General features: G+C 40.6%; 1 protein-coding gene across 1 annotated transcript in view; it reads right to left on the bottom strand.

Moving 5' to 3' along the window:
* Positions 1 to 15,996, bottom strand: part of LOC124552678 — a 164,708-nt gene that overhangs the window by 132,286 nt on the left and 16,426 nt on the right. Inside the window, exon 2 of the mRNA XM_047127000.1 lies at positions 14,904 to 15,245. Within this exon, the coding sequence (XP_046982956.1) occupies positions 14,904 to 15,160 (257 nt within the window). The 5' untranslated portion in view covers positions 15,161 to 15,245. The remainder of the gene's footprint in view (positions 1 to 14,903; positions 15,246 to 15,996) is intronic.

The following is a 15,996-nucleotide window of genomic DNA, read 5'->3' as shown; positions in this document are numbered from 1 at the left end:
AGGGTTGACCACCTTCCTGAATATATTGAGAGTAGTTTTGCCTCAAGGTGTCGGTTACCAGGGTGCAAGTCACGTTCCCGCATAATGTGTAAAAAGTGCAAAGTTTATTTGTGCGTATTAAAAAACAATTGTTTTGCTAAATTCCATAAACATGAGAAGTAATGTGTTCATAAAATGTAATGTGTACATAAAAATGAGAAGTAATGTGTACATTTTTCATTGGTAATAAAAATATGAAAATACTATGAGATCGGCATTTTTTTCTCTGTTGAGACACAATGTACACACGTGTGTACATTCAATTACTCAAACATTATATAAAATAAAATTTCAAAATTAGTTTTTTTGTGTTACTTTGACATCAGATGCACCAAAAAAAAAGCAACAAACATTTTTCCATTCTTTGTTTATCTTCGGAACTGAAGAGGTTAAATTTTGATTATTAATCAGCATTCATGGCCGAAGACTTCTGGCATAAGAAGTCACCCTCATTCTGCCAATGGCCTTGTCAAAGAGGGCAGAGGAGCAGACAGAGGTACAGTGCACTCACTTGAACTCTCTGCCCCTATAGGCAGAAGAATCAGCAAAGATCAACGGAATGATGGTGCAGAAGGTAGTGGGACCACTGCATTGAAGACACATAACATGTATCCACAGAATGTGTGGCCTGTTACTGAAGAAGTGTCATGATGATCTATCCATTTGCAAAATGGTTCCGGAATAGTCCCCCATTCAGATCTCTGGGAGGGGATTGCTGAAGTGGAGGTGACCACAAAAAAAATATTGAATAACCAAAGAAAGGAGAAGTTGAGGCACAGAATATTAGAAGCTTGAATGTGGTAGGGAAGCTAGAAAATCTGAAAAGGGAAATGCAAAGGTTAAATATAGACATAGTAGGGGGTCAGTAAATTGAAATAGAAAGACGACAAGGATTTCTGGTCAGACGAGTATAGGATAATAACAGCAGCATAAAATGGTGTAACAGGGGGCAGGATTCGTTATGAACAGGAAGGCAAACAGTGTATTACTGTGAACAGTTCACTGATGGGATTGTTCTCATCAGAATTGACAGCAAACCCACACCGGCAACGATAGTTCAGGTAAACATGCTGATGCAACAAGCTGAAGATGATGAGATACAAAAAGTATATGAGAATACTGAAAGGGTAACACAGTATGTAAAGAGAGATGAAAATCTAATAGTCATGGAGAACTGGAATGTGGTTGTAGAGGGAGAAGAAGAAAGGGTTACAGGAGAATATGGGCTTGGGACAAGGAACGAGAGGGGAGAAAGTTCTGTAATAAGTTGCAGATAGTAATAGCAAATACTCTGTTGAAGAATCACAAGAGGAGAAGGTGTACTTGGAAAAGGCCAGGTGATATGGGAAGGGTTCAGTTAGATTGCTTGATGGTTGGACAGAGATTCCGAAATCAGATACTGGATTGCATGGTGTACCCTGGAACTGACATAGACTCAAATCAATGTAGAAGTGATGAAGAGTAGGCCAAAGCTTAAGACATTAGTCAGGAAGAATCAATGCACAAAGAAGTTGGATAAGGAAGTACTGGGGAATGATGAGATATGCTTTAAGTTCTCTAAGACTATAGATATAGAAATAAGGAATAGCTCAGTTGGCAGTACAGTTGAAGCAGAATGGACATCTCCAAGAAGAGCAATCACAAAAGTTGAAAAAGGAAAAGTACATACACAGAAGGTAACTGCGGATAAACCATGGGTAAAGAAGAAATACTTCAGCTGATGGATGAAAGAAGTTAGTACAAAAATGTTCAGGGAAATTCAGGAATACAAAACGACAAATCGCTGAGGAATTAAATAAATAGGAAGTGCAGGGAAGCTAAGACAAAATAGCTGCATGAAAAATGTGAAGAAATCGAAAAATAAATGATTGTCATTAGGACTGAATCAGCAAACCGGAAAGTCAAACCAACCTTTGGTGACAATAAAAGCAAAGGTGATAACATTAAGAGTGCAACGGGAATTCCACTGTTAAATGCAGAGGAGAGAGCAGATAGGTGCAAAGAATACATTGAAAGCCTCTATGAGGGGGAAGATTTGTCTGATGTGATAGAAGGAACAGGAGTCAATTTAGAAGAGATAGGGGATCCAGTATTAGAATTTAAAAGAACTTTGGAGGACTTAAGATCAAATAAGGCAGAAGGGATAGATAACATTCCATCAGAATTTCTAAAATAATTGGAGGAAGAGGCAACAAAATCACTGTTCACGTTGGTATGTAAAACATATGAGTCTGGCAACATACAATCTGACTTTCGAAAAATATCATCCACACAATTCCGAAGACCACAAGATTTAACAAGTGCAAGAACTATCTCACAATTAGCTTATAACAGCTCATGCATTCAATATACAGAAGAATGGAAAAGAAAATTGAGGATGTATCCAATGACTATCAGTTTGGCTTCAGGAAAGGAAAGGCACCAGAGAGGCAATCCTGATGTTAAGGTTGATAATGGAAGCAAGACTAAAGATAGGATTTGTTGACCTGGAAAAGCATTCGACAATTTATAATGGTGCAAGATGATCAAAATTCTAGGAGAAATAGAGGTAATCTATAAGGAGAGAGAGGTAATATAAAATACGTACAAGAGCTAAGAGGGAATTATAAGAGTGGACGACCAAGAACAAAGTGCTCAGATTAAAGAGCGTGTAAGACACGGACATAGTTTTTCGCCCCTACTATTCAACCTGTACATCGAAGAAGCAATGGTGGAAATAAAAGGTTCAGGAGTCGAATTAAAATTCAACGTTAAAGGATTTCAATGATATGATTTGCTGATGACATTGCAGTACGGTAACAACAGATTGCATTTTCTCCCTCCGTTAGTTAATGGAGAAATATTGGGAAAAAGGAAAGGACTTGATAGTAGTATTCGTGGATTTAGAAAAAGCATATGACAGTGTACCAACGGATAAAATATGGGAATGCTTGAGAAAACATAATGTTCCTGATTCATTAATTTAAAAAGTCCAGATGCTGTCGATGGTTGTGAGAGCAGTGTACAAGTAGGAGGTGGAAGATCAAAATGGTTTAAGACAGAGAGAGGTGTTCAGCAAGGCAGTTCACTCTCCCCTTTACTTTTCATTACACTTATGGACACAACCATGAAAGAAATCAAGGAAGAAGAAAATGAGGATCTCAACGCTTTTCTTTTTTCTGATAACATCGCCATTTGGGGAGAGACGGAAATGGAGGTTCAGAAGAGACTAGATTGCCGCAACACAAAATTTAAAAATTTCAAGTTAACTGTGAGTAGGAACAAGACAGTGGCAATGAAGATGAGCAGGACACCCACACCTTGTCACATCATACTGAAGGGGGAGAAGGTTGAATGCGTGAAAAGCTTCAGTTATCTGAGTAGCATTATATTGCACGATGGAAGTTCCAAACTAGAAGTCTTAAACAGAATAACAAAAGGATCTAGCTTCTTCCACCAAGTACGAAATCTAATCTGGGACAAGGAAGTCCGTCGTAGAGCCAAACAGACCATGTATAAAACTTATCTCCTGCCAATCATAATGTATAGTCTAGAGGCCTGTGTCATAAATGAGAGAGAAGAGAGTCAAATACACACATGTGAAATGAAGTTCCTCAGATCAGCTCTACAAAAGACTAGGAGAGAGAGAGAGAGAGAGAGAGAGAGAGAGAGAGAGAGAGAGAGAGAGAGAGACAGGAATGATTATGTAAGGAGAGACCTGCAAGTGACATTGGCTACAGATAAGAGAATAAGTGCTTTGAGATTGAAGTGATTCAGTCATGTGAAGCAAATGCACCTGACTAACTCCACACCAGTATTTGGAGATGGAGGTAACAGGAAGAAGACCAATTGGGTGGCCTAGAAAGAGATGGACAGACCAGGTTAAGAAAGATAAGAGGAGAGGAGTAACATGGAATATAGTGGAGAAGGAAAAGCTACACCAGGACAGAAACCAAAGGAGGCATATCATTCACAAAGTTCCTACCCGGCTCGCTGTAAGGAAATCTTTATGATGATGATGATGATTGCTATCCTCAATGAAAGTGAAGAAAAATTACATGATCTGTTGAATGGAATGAACAATCGTATGAGTACAGAATCAAAGGAAGACAAAAGCAATCAGAAGTAGCAGAAATGAGAACAGCAAGAAATGTAACACCGGGATTGATGGTCATGAAGTAGATGAAGTTAAGGAATTCTACTATCTAGACAGCAAAAAACCTGTGACAGACAGAACAAGGAGGACATCAAAAGCAGACTAACACTGACAAATAGAGCACTCCTGGCCAAGAAAAGTCTGCTCGTATCAAACATAGGCCTTAATTTGAAGAAGAAATTTCTGAGAATGTACGTTTGGAGCACAGCATTGTATAATAGTGACATATAGACTGTGGAAAAACCAAAACAGAAGAGAATCTAAACATTTGAGATGTGGTGCTATAGATAAATATTGAAAATTAGGTGGACTGATAAGGTAAGAAATGAAGAGCTTCTGCGCAGAATCGGAGAGGAAAGGAATATGTGGAAAACAATGGCAAGCAGAAGGGACATATGTTAAGACATTGGGAAGTGACATCTATGGTACTACAGGAAGCTATAGAGGGCAAAAACTGTAGAGGAAGACAGAGATTGGAATACATCCAGCAAATAATTGAGGATGTAGGTTGCAAATGCTATTCTGAGATGAAGAGGTTGGCACATGAGGGAATTCGTGGTGGGCCACATCAAACCAGTCAGAAGATGCTTATTGTAGGTTTCAAGGGCAGTGTGGATCCCACGAAGTCATATATGCAGGTTGTGAACAAGGCACGTTGCAAGCTGGTGGTGGCTCCATAATGGTGTTGGCTGCGTTTGCATGGAATGGATTGGGACATCTGGTCCAACTGAATTGTTCATTAACTGGACATGGTTATGTTCGACTACCTGGAGGCCGTTTGCAGCCATTCATGGACTTCACATTCCCAAACAATTATGCAATTTTTACGGATGACAATGCACTATGTCACCGGGCCACAGTTGTTTGCAATTGGTTTGAAGAACATTAAGGACAATTTGAGTGTATGATTTGGCCAACCAAATCACCCGAAATGAATACCATCAAACATTTAGGGACATAATCTAAAGGTCAGTTCGTGCACAAAATCCTGCACTGGCAACACCAACGGACGGCTAAGGCACGGCTCAATATTTCTGCAGGGGACTTCCGACTTGTCGAGCTCGTGCCTTTGTCAGACAAGATATTAGGTGATATTCCACAATTTTTGCGACTTCAGTGTATTCCCAGTTTGCATTTGCACGTAGATCCAGTAGCTGGCATGATACTGTGGGTCCTGCCGAGCATAAAGCACAATCACCTGGTAATTTTGGCATTAGCCATCACATTTCTGAGATAGCAAAACTGGTGGCTGTAAGTTGCTCATGCTGCTCTGACCCATCTCAGTACAAAGGGTGTTTCATTGTTGACTCTCTGGCATGTTCCGTACATCTCTCACACTCTGAAATCATCTGGTCATTACTTGCCGAAGGACTGGCATTGCACCACTCACGTCTCTATGATTCAAATGGCTCTGAGCACTATGGGACTTAACTTCTGAGGTCATCAGTCCCCTAGAACTTACAAGGGCAGGCCGCCAATTGCGAAATTCAGATTCGATTCATACTGCGCATAATAAAAGCTCATGGCCAGAGGTGTAATGTGGCAAAGCACCCAGATGCACTTCTCAGCCGTTGTCGAGAAAATCGACAGTTAAAAGAAACCGTTGCGGTGAAATACTCTCTACGATTAATAGTTTTCTACAGCGTTGTGGCGCAGTAGTAAGCGCTCGGGTTCGTAATCCGAAGGTCGCTGGATCGAATCTCGCGCCACGAAACTTTTTTTTTTTTAGTATTTGTTTTTTGTAATTTTATATATATTATATATATATGGTTATAATAGAGGGAAACATTCCTGACCCCACCGACACCCCGCACCCCTACCTTCTACCTTCTTCCTAAAACTCACAAACCCAATCATCCCGGCCGCCCCACTGTAGCTGGTTACCAAGCCCCCACAGAACGTATCTCTGCCTACGTAGATCAACACCTTCAACCCATTACGTGCAGTCTGCCATCCTTCATCAAAGACACAAACCACTTTCTCAAACGCCTGGAATCCTTACCCAATCCGTTACCCCCAGAAACCATCCTTGTAACCATTGATGCCACTTCCTTATACACAAATATCCTGCACGTCCAGGGCCTCGCTGGGATGGAGCACTTCCTTTCACGCCGATCACCTGCCACCCTACCTAAAACCTCTTTCCTCATTACCTTAGCCAGCTTCATCCTGACCCACAACTTCTTCACTTTTGAAGGCCAGACATACCAACAATTAAAGGGAACAGCCATGGGTACCAGGATGGCCCCTTCGTACGCCAACCTATTCATGGGTCGCTTAGAGGATGCCTTCTTGGTTACCCAGGCCTGCCAACCCAAAATCTGGTACACATTTATTGATGACATCTTCATGATCTGGACTCACAGTGAAGAAGAACTCCAGAATTTCCTCTCCAACCTCAACTCCTTTGGTTCCATCAGATTCACCTGGTCCTACTCCAAATCCCATGCCACTTTCCTTGATGTTGACCTCCACCTGTCCAATGGCCAGCTTCACACGTCCGTCCACATCAAACCCACCAACAAGCAACAGTACCTCCATTACGACAGCTGCCACCCATTCCACATCAAACGGTCCCTTCCCTACAGCCTAGGTCTTCGTGGCAAACGAATCTGCTCCAGTCCGGAATCCCTGAAGCATTACACCAACAACCTGACAACAGCTTTCGCATCCCGCAACTACCCTCCCAACCTGGTACAGAAGCAAATAACCAGAGCCACTTCCTCATCCTCTCAAACCCAGAACCTCCCACAGAAGAACCACAAAAGTGCCCCACTTGTGACAGGATACTTTCCGGGACTGGATCAGATTCTGAATGTGGCTCTCCAGCAGGGATACGACTTCCTCAAATCCTGCCCTGAAATGAGATCCATCCTTCACGAAATCCTCCCCACTCCACCAAGAGTGTCTTTCCGCTGTCCACCTAACCTTCGTAACCTCTTAGTTCATCCCTATGAAATCCCCAAACCACCTTCCCTACCCTCTGGCTCCTACCCTTGTAACTGCGCCCGGTGTAAAACCTGTCCCATGCACCATCCCACCACCACCTACTCCAGTCCTGTAATCCGGAAGGTATACACGATCAAAGGCACAGCCATGTGTGAAAGCACCCACATGATCTACCAACTGACCTGCCTACACTGTGATGCATTCTATGTGGGAATGACCAGCAACAAACTGTCCATTCGCATGAATGGACACAGGCAGACAGTGTTTGTTGGTAATGAGGATCACCCTGTGGCTAAACATGCCTTGGTGCACAGCCAGCACATCTGGGCACAGTGTTACACCATCTGGGTTATCTGGATACTTCCCACTAACACCAACCTATCCGAACTCCGGATATGGGAACTTGCTCTTCAATATATCCTCTCTTCCCGTTATCCACCAGGCCTCAATCTCCGCTAATTTCAAGTTGCCGCCACTCATACCTCACCTGTCATTCAACAACATCTTTGCCTCTGCACTTCTGCCTCGACTGACATCTCTGCCCAAACTCTTTGTCTTTAAATGTGTGTGCTTGTGTCTGTATATGTGTGGATGGATATGTGTGTGTGCGCGCGCGCGCGAGTGTATACCCGTCCTTTTTTCCCCCTAAGGTAAGTCTTTCCGCTCCCGGGATTGGAATGACTCCTTACCCTCTCCCTTAAAACCCACATCCTTTCGTCTTTCCCTCTCCTTCCCTCTTTCCTGATGAGGCAACAGTTTGTTGCCAAAGCTTGAATTTCATGTGTATGTTTGTGTGTCTATCGACCTGCCAGCACTTTCGTTCGGTAAGTCACATCATCTGTGTTTTTAGATATATTTTTCCACGTGGAATGTAAAAAAATAAAAACAAAGATGATGTGACTTACTATACGAAAGCGCTGGCAGGTCGATAGAAACACAAACAGGCACATACATAGACACAAAATTCAAGCTTTCGCAACAAACTGTTGCCTCATCAGGAAAGAGGGAAGGAGAGGGAAAAGTCGAAATGATGTGGGTTTTAAGGGAGAGAGTAAGGAGTCATTCCAATCCCGGGAGCGGAAAGACTTACCTTAGGGGAAAAAAAGGACGGGTATACACTCGCACACACACACACACACACACACACACACACACACACACACACACACACACACACACACACACACACACAAAAAAATATATATATATATATATATATATATATATATATATATACCCGGCAATCAGTTACAACAATTATGCATATAATAAGTTGTTGAAAGTCGTTTGTCGTGGAAAAACTGGCGACTTCGAACATGATTATGTTTTCCGCAAACGAAGTTGTATTTCACAAATGTTATTAATTGTCTTCATTATGTTTACCACGTATAGTTAACGGAAGACGTATTTTAATTACAAAAAACAAATACTAAAAAAAATGGTAGCATGGCGCAAGATTCGATCCGGCGACCTTCGGATTACAAACCCGAGCCTTTACTGCTGCGCCACAACGCTATAGAAAATTATTAATCATAGAGAGTATTTCACCGCAACGGTTTCTTTTAACTGTCGATTTTCTCAACAATGGCTGAGAAGTGCATCTTGGTGCTTTGCCACATTACACCTCTGGCCATGAGCTTTTGTTATGCGCAGTATGAACCGAATCTGAATTTCACAAATGGCGGCTTCCCCTTGTTAGAACTACTTAAACATAACTAACCTAAGGACATCATCACACACATCCAGGCCTGAGGCAGGATTCGAACCTGCGACCATAGCGGTCACATGGTTCCAAACTGAAGCGCTTAGAACCGCACGGCCACACCGACTGGCTCACGTCTCTACAACTGATGCACCCGTATCTCTTATTCAAGCTCAGCTGATTCAGTGCCGAACCAGTTCAGAGCCATTGTTGATGCCATAATGGCTGCTGTGCGCACTAAATGTCGCATCCTGTACAGCCCCGCATCAAGGGTAAATTTAATCGTCACGTATTCTTCCCATTATCTCTATATACAAAAGGCAATGTACTGATAGAATGACTCGCTGAATCATCATCACCCGGTCACAACCACACAGAATAGAAACTTGAAATTTGAAGAGGATGTTGATCTTATATTGTAGGCATTATTTGACAAGGGAGTTTTTGAAATTCCACCCCTAAGGGGGACGAAATAGGTGGCGAAAGGTTTTCTGAAAATTTGTTGCTCTTAAGGCACTTGTTTCTCAGTCAGAGATTTGTGTTTCAGAAGTTTTGAAAAAAAAAATTTACCCCTATTGGGAGTGAAAGATTTTTTGAAAATAAATAAAACTGTTTCACTATTAAGTACGACCCCTAAGCAAGTAAAAGCAGGGGTTAAGTGTCTTATGAATATACTAGGTGAGCACAAAGTCTTGCCCTGATAATAACAATTTATTACAGAATAACCGTTTGACATTATAATTTACATTTGATGCCATTACATAGGTTAGTGTTATTAAGTTTTTTTTTTAAGACCACTTATGTTAGTAAACCTCAACGTGTGCTTCCTTGGTAGCTCTGAGAATGTCGAGGCGGTATTCCATTTTCCGCCAGGTGTTTCGTAATGAGTGCTCTGTCACAGTACCCACAGCAGCTTGTATCCTAGCCTTCAGTTCGTCGACGTCAGCAGCTGGTGTGACGAAGGCGCTGTCCTTGATATAGCCCCAGAATTAAAAAAGTTAAGGGGCGTAATGTTTGGAGAGCGGGGTGGCCAGGGTGTTTGACCATTCCTTCCAATCCACCGATCCAGACATTACTCCCCTCTTCAGACATTACACCCCTTGACTTTTGTTTTGATGGGGCTATATCAAGGCATCTCTTCGTCACACCAGTTGCTGATGACGACAAACTGAAGGCTAGGATACAAGCTGTTGTGGGTACTGTGACAGAACACACGTTACGAAACACCTGGCGGGATCTGGAATATCGCCTCGACATTCTCCGAGCTACCAAGGGAGCACACATTGAGGTTTACTAACGTAAGTGGTCTTTAAAAAAACTAGTAACACTAACCTATGTAACAGCATCAAATGTAACTTATTATGTCAAACAGTTATTCTGTTATAAATTTTTATAATTAGGGCAAGACTGTGCTCACCCTGTATTTCATTGTGTATGCATTTCTATTTTGTATTTATAACCCTGTATTCACCTGACCAGAAGGAGAAGGTTAATAATGAATGAGAAAATAGGAATGCGGCTAAGCTACTATGGACAGCATAGTGAACGTATTATCATAGCCGAGACAGACACGAAGCTACATCTACCACAGCAGAAGTAGTTTGCATGCCAACTAGCTCTGCAGATGAAGAGATTGAAGAAATATACAATGAGATAAAAGAAATTATTCATATAGTTAAAGGACAGGAAAATTTAATCATGATATGGGACTGGAGTTCAATAGTCATAAAACGAAGAGAAGGAGAAAAGTAGATGAATATGGACTAGGAGAAAAGAATGGAAGAAGAAGGCACCTGGTAAAATTTTGCACAGAGCATAATTTAATCATTGCTACCACTTTGTTGAAGAATCATAAAAGAAGGTTGTATACATGGAAGACACCTGGAGCACTGGAAGGTTTCAGATCGATTATATGACGACTAGACAGAGATCTAGAAACCAGATTTTAAACTCTTAAGACATTTCAAGGGCAGATTTAGTTTCTGACCACAATTTATTGGTTATGAATTGTAGATTAAAACTGAATAAATTGGTAAAAGGTAAGAAATTAAGGAGAAGGAACCTGGATAAGTTGAAAGAACCACAGGTTGCTGAGACGTTCAGAGGGAGCAATATACAATGGTTGACTATAAATGCATAGTTTTAAGAGAAAATAGTGAAGGCAGCAGGGGCTCAAATAGCTACAGCAAAAGGGCCTAGTAGGAATCCTTGTATAACCAAGAGATATTGAATTTAATTGACGACAAGAGAGAATTTAAAAATTCAGCAAATGAAGGAGATTAAAGGAAATGCAAACGTTTAAAAATTGAGATTCACAGGAAGTGCAAAATTGCTAGCAGGAATAGCCAGACAACACATGTAAGGATTCAGAAGTGTTTTTCACTAGACAGATAATGCCTGCAGGAAAATTAAAGAGGCATTCAGGGAAAAGAGGACCACCTGCATGAATATCAAAAGCTCAGATGGTAAACAAGACTTAAGAAAAAACGGGAAAGCTGCAAGATTGATGGAGTATATATAATGAAGATGAACGTTAAAGCAATATTATACATAGGGAAGTGGACACAGATGAAACTAAGATGGGAGATATGATACTGCAAGAGGAATTTGACAAAGCTCTGAAATATCTAAGGCAAAAAAAGGCCATGGAAGTAGATAGAATTCCTCGATAACCACCGATTGCCTTGGGAGAGCCAGGCATGACAAAACTCTTCCATCTGGTGTGCTAGATATATGAGACAGGCAAAATACCCCAGACTTCAATAAGAATGCAATAATTCCTATTCTAAAGCAAGCTGTTGTTGACAGGTGTGCAAATTACTGAATAATCAATTTAATACGTCATGGTTGCGAAATACTAACACAAATTTTCCACAGAAGAACGGAAAAACTGGTAGAAGCAAACCTCAGGGAAAATCGGTTTTGATTCTGGAGAAATGAACGAAAACATGAGGTAATGATCCCTTATCTTTTAAGACAGGTTACGGAAAGGCAAACTTACATTTATAGCATTTGTGGACTTAGAGAAAGCCTTTGACAATGTTTACTTGAATACTAAGAAACTTCCTGGCAGATTAAAACTGTGTGCCGGACCGAGACTCGAACTTGGGACCTTTGCCTTTCGGGGGCAAATGCTTTACCAACTGAGCTACCCGAGCACTACTTGAATACTAGTCGAAATTCTGAAGTTAGCAGGGGTAAAATATAGGGAGCGAAAGGCTATCTACAATTTGCACAGGAACCAGATAGCAGTTATAAGAGTCCAGGTGTGTCAAAGGGAAGCAGTGGTTGAGAAGGGAGTGAGTCAGGGTTGTAGCCTATCCCCGATGTTATTCAGTAAAGGAAACAAAAGAAAAATTTGGAGTACAAACTAATATTCAGGCAGAAGAAGTGAAAACTTTGAGTTGTGTCCATGACATTGTAATTCTGTCAAAGACAGGAAAGGACGTGAAAGAGCAGTTGAAGTGAATGGACAGTATCTTGAGAGGAGGATATACAATGATCGTCAACAAAAGCAAAACGAGGATAATAGAATGTAGTCTAATTAAATCAGGCGATGCTCAGGGAATTAGATTACAAAATGAGACACAAAGTAGTAGAAGAATTTTACTATTTGGGTAGCAAAATAACTGATGATGGTCAAAGCAGAGAGAATATAAAATGAAGACTGGCAATGGCATGAAATGCATTTCTGAAAAAGAGAATTTTGTTAACACGGAATATAGATTTAAGTGTAACCATGTGTGGAAATGAAAAGTGGACGATAAACAGTTCAGAGAAAAAGATAATAGAAGCTCTCGAAATGTGGTGCTACAGAAGAATGCTGAAGATAAGATAGGTCAATCGTGCAACTAATGAGGTGGTACTGAATGGAATTGGGTAGACCAGGAATTAGTGAGACAACTTGACAAAAAGAAGGGATTGGCTGATAGGACACATTCTGAGAGATCAGTTTAGTATTTGAGGGAAGTGTGGGGGGTAAAGATCGTAGAGGGAGCCGAGAGGTTAATACAATAAGCAGATTCAGAAAGATGTAGGGTGCAGTAGATATACGGATATACTGATGCCTCTTCTGTAGTCTTTTTCTTCTTTTTGTTTATCCTGGTTTCTTGAGACCTCTTGTGAAGAGACGATACAAGTTCTGTAGAGGTGTAGGACAATTAATGAAGTTACACAACTGTTAATAATTTAGCTCTTGAGACTGCAGGTTTATTGGCACTTATGGGGAAAGAAAAACACTCTCATACTATCATGCGATCACAAATCGTTCTAATGAATTAAGCTGCTTTACACTGTTGCTAGGCAACGTAATCAACATGGTGATACATGTCTCAATTAAAACTAGACCTTGATATTTTGAATAAACTTTCGGTTCATTTATTGTCAAAATCGGCACTTGTCTCAAAATTAATTTCCAACTTTGTGCAGTAAGTCCAAACACATTTGTAACTATTGTACACCATTTACTGGACAGCTCGATCACGCACTGGCACGTAACATATTTCAAATCGAGTGCGCAGGTTTCAGTTTTCCCTAATGGGCTAAACGACTCTCTTTTAATAACGTGATGTGTGTATCTCACATAAAGTTTAAATGAAACTGGATTTACTCTCCATTTGGGTCATGATCACAAAATGAAATTCACCACATAGGTCAGCGAACTGTACATGCGCACTTTTAGCACTCTAACTGGTAACTCGTCTCCGAGTAAAAGCCGCACATGAATTCACACTTTTTTTATGCATACAAAATTCAAAATACCTTTATATTAAATAAATAAATTAAGGTATGGAATTACCAATCAAACATTTCCAATTCTGTATAAACTTCAAGAGCTTTTATTTCATAATCAATAAAATTTTATTGCCTGAGAGAAATTATTAGTTTGCTAAAACAGATTCAGATTACAGTCAACTTGTGTCTGGACGATGACTTAACGAATCGACACTTGCCTGGAATGAACGAAATACCTTTACTGAAAAATACTGTCCGCTGAGTAATTTACTGACTTTTGTAACAAATTTGGTACCCCTCGTATTGCTACACAGAGATGAAGAAACACACACAAGATAGAGTAGCATGGAGAGCTGCACCAAACCGGTATTCAGAGTGAAGACTACAACAGCAATGCATTTTTATAGCTAAATCTTTGAAAACTGATATTTGGCTACTCAGTTAAAAAACCACCGTGTTTCACTGTCTTTGAAAATTTAACTACTATGGGAGTGAAATAGGCCCGTGCTGATTCACTGACTCATCACTGCCCAACCCAAACCACTAAGGATATAAACTTAAAATTTGGAGAATGTGTGGACCTTGCTCTGTGTGTGTCATTTACGAGAGGACTGTTCAAAATTCCACCCCCAAGGGAGCAAAACACGTGATGAATTTTTTTAATATTTCGTTATGCAAGGAGATTAAGATAAATCAATAAAAATTTGTATTTGGCTTCATAGTTAGAAATAAAAAAAACACGTTTTACCGCTTTTGGAAATTCAATCGTAAAGGGGTTGAATTAATGAAAAGATAATTTTTTAGAAAATATTTTCTTAAATGAAAAAAATTTTAACACTAAGTCTATGGAAATTCATGTTTCACTTTTCAGCCGGATACAAACAAATATGTGTTAGGAGACGAAATATTGTCACAAGAAATCAAAAGGCTCAATTGAGGAAAACCCCTCATTTCTTGTCAGAAATACATTCAGGAAATATAACACTTGTACAGCCTCAATTAGAGTGAAAAGTTTAGAATCTGATGTAATTTGTGACAGCAAAGACATTCCATTAAATAAGAAAAAAAATGCGCTTACCTTAACAGTCCACACGAGCAAAGGAGTGGGTGCTAAGCGAGTACCGTACATACACAAAAAGTAAAATTTCATTATTTGCTATCATTTCTGATGATACAGTTTTAATGTGTAGAACATATGTACAAGGTGAAACATAGTTAAAATACAAAACAACCAGCGGTCATTTAGTCGTACGAATACAAACTGAAATTTAATAAAACAAAAGAGAACTTGCAGTATTCAGACTAAAGTCGACCGGAACGGTAACTGCCAGCACCTCCACTTACCTTCCCCTGACGATGTACTCCTTGTCAAGCCAGAGTGTCGGGTCATGTGCCAGTCGCCTCCAACGCAAGCAAACATTTTGTACAATGTCTATGAGCTCGTTAAAGCCGAGGGAGGAAAATATATTGATCATTATTTCATCTGGTAGCCGGTTAATATTTATACCGTGCACATCGACCGCTACCTCCCTCTCTGGTCTCTCGCCGTCACGTTGGACCTTCGACGGAGGTTCGCCCCGTTCGGATCTGTCCTCTGCCATTCCCGCCGCGCCGCACAGCCGTCCACAAAGTGACAGACAATTCGGCTTTACAGAAGACTCAGATTACTGCAGGTGCATCCGGTTGCTGAAACCATAATTATTGTCTCTTCCAATCGGTTTAACCATTATCAATAATGGATCAACATTGCATAAATATACAAGTTTTAAGGATTACATCACAAGGATACACTAAAACAGGGCCTCTCTAACTTATTCCATATTGACTCCTTTTGAATAGCCACATCTCTCTGCGGCCTCCACTGACAGTCTTCAGACAAATCCTTCAGATATTGAGTACCCCACACACACACACACACACACACACACACACACACACACACACACATCATGCGTATATGTGCGTGCGTATATGTGGGTGCGTGCGTGTAATCTGACTTTACAGGCACTCAATGGCAAGGTTACCAGCACCCTGGCACATTTTAAAAGGAATGAACATGGTTAAAATTGTTGCACACAGTGAGAATAAAACATCCAAAATGGCATTTGTGCATCCACTCCTACCTCACTCACACAACCACTCTGTCTCACACCTCAAGAAAATGGAGAGAGGGTGAAAGGTGCTATACTAGCAATTAAAACACAAATAACAGAGGATCCACAACAACAGCACAGGCAAATATGCCCAGCTGACCACTTACAGAACCATGGGTAAGCCAGTCACCATGACAACACATTAAGACCATCTCCCTCAAATCTTGGGAAAATATGTTGGGCATTTCACAAAACTTTAAAACTCTAAGCATATTTATTGGAAAGACACTTAAAATAGAGGTCAGGTCTGCCGGCAAATCTGTCGCTACCCTCCGATAGGAAAA

Source organism: Schistocerca americana, chromosome 10 (assembly GCF_021461395.2).
Source record: "Schistocerca americana isolate TAMUIC-IGC-003095 chromosome 10, iqSchAmer2.1, whole genome shotgun sequence".
Lineage (NCBI taxonomy): Eukaryota > Metazoa > Arthropoda > Insecta > Orthoptera > Acrididae > Schistocerca > Schistocerca americana.
Note: the sequence above shows the minus strand (reverse complement) of the source record. Positions and strands in the feature narration are given on the sequence as shown.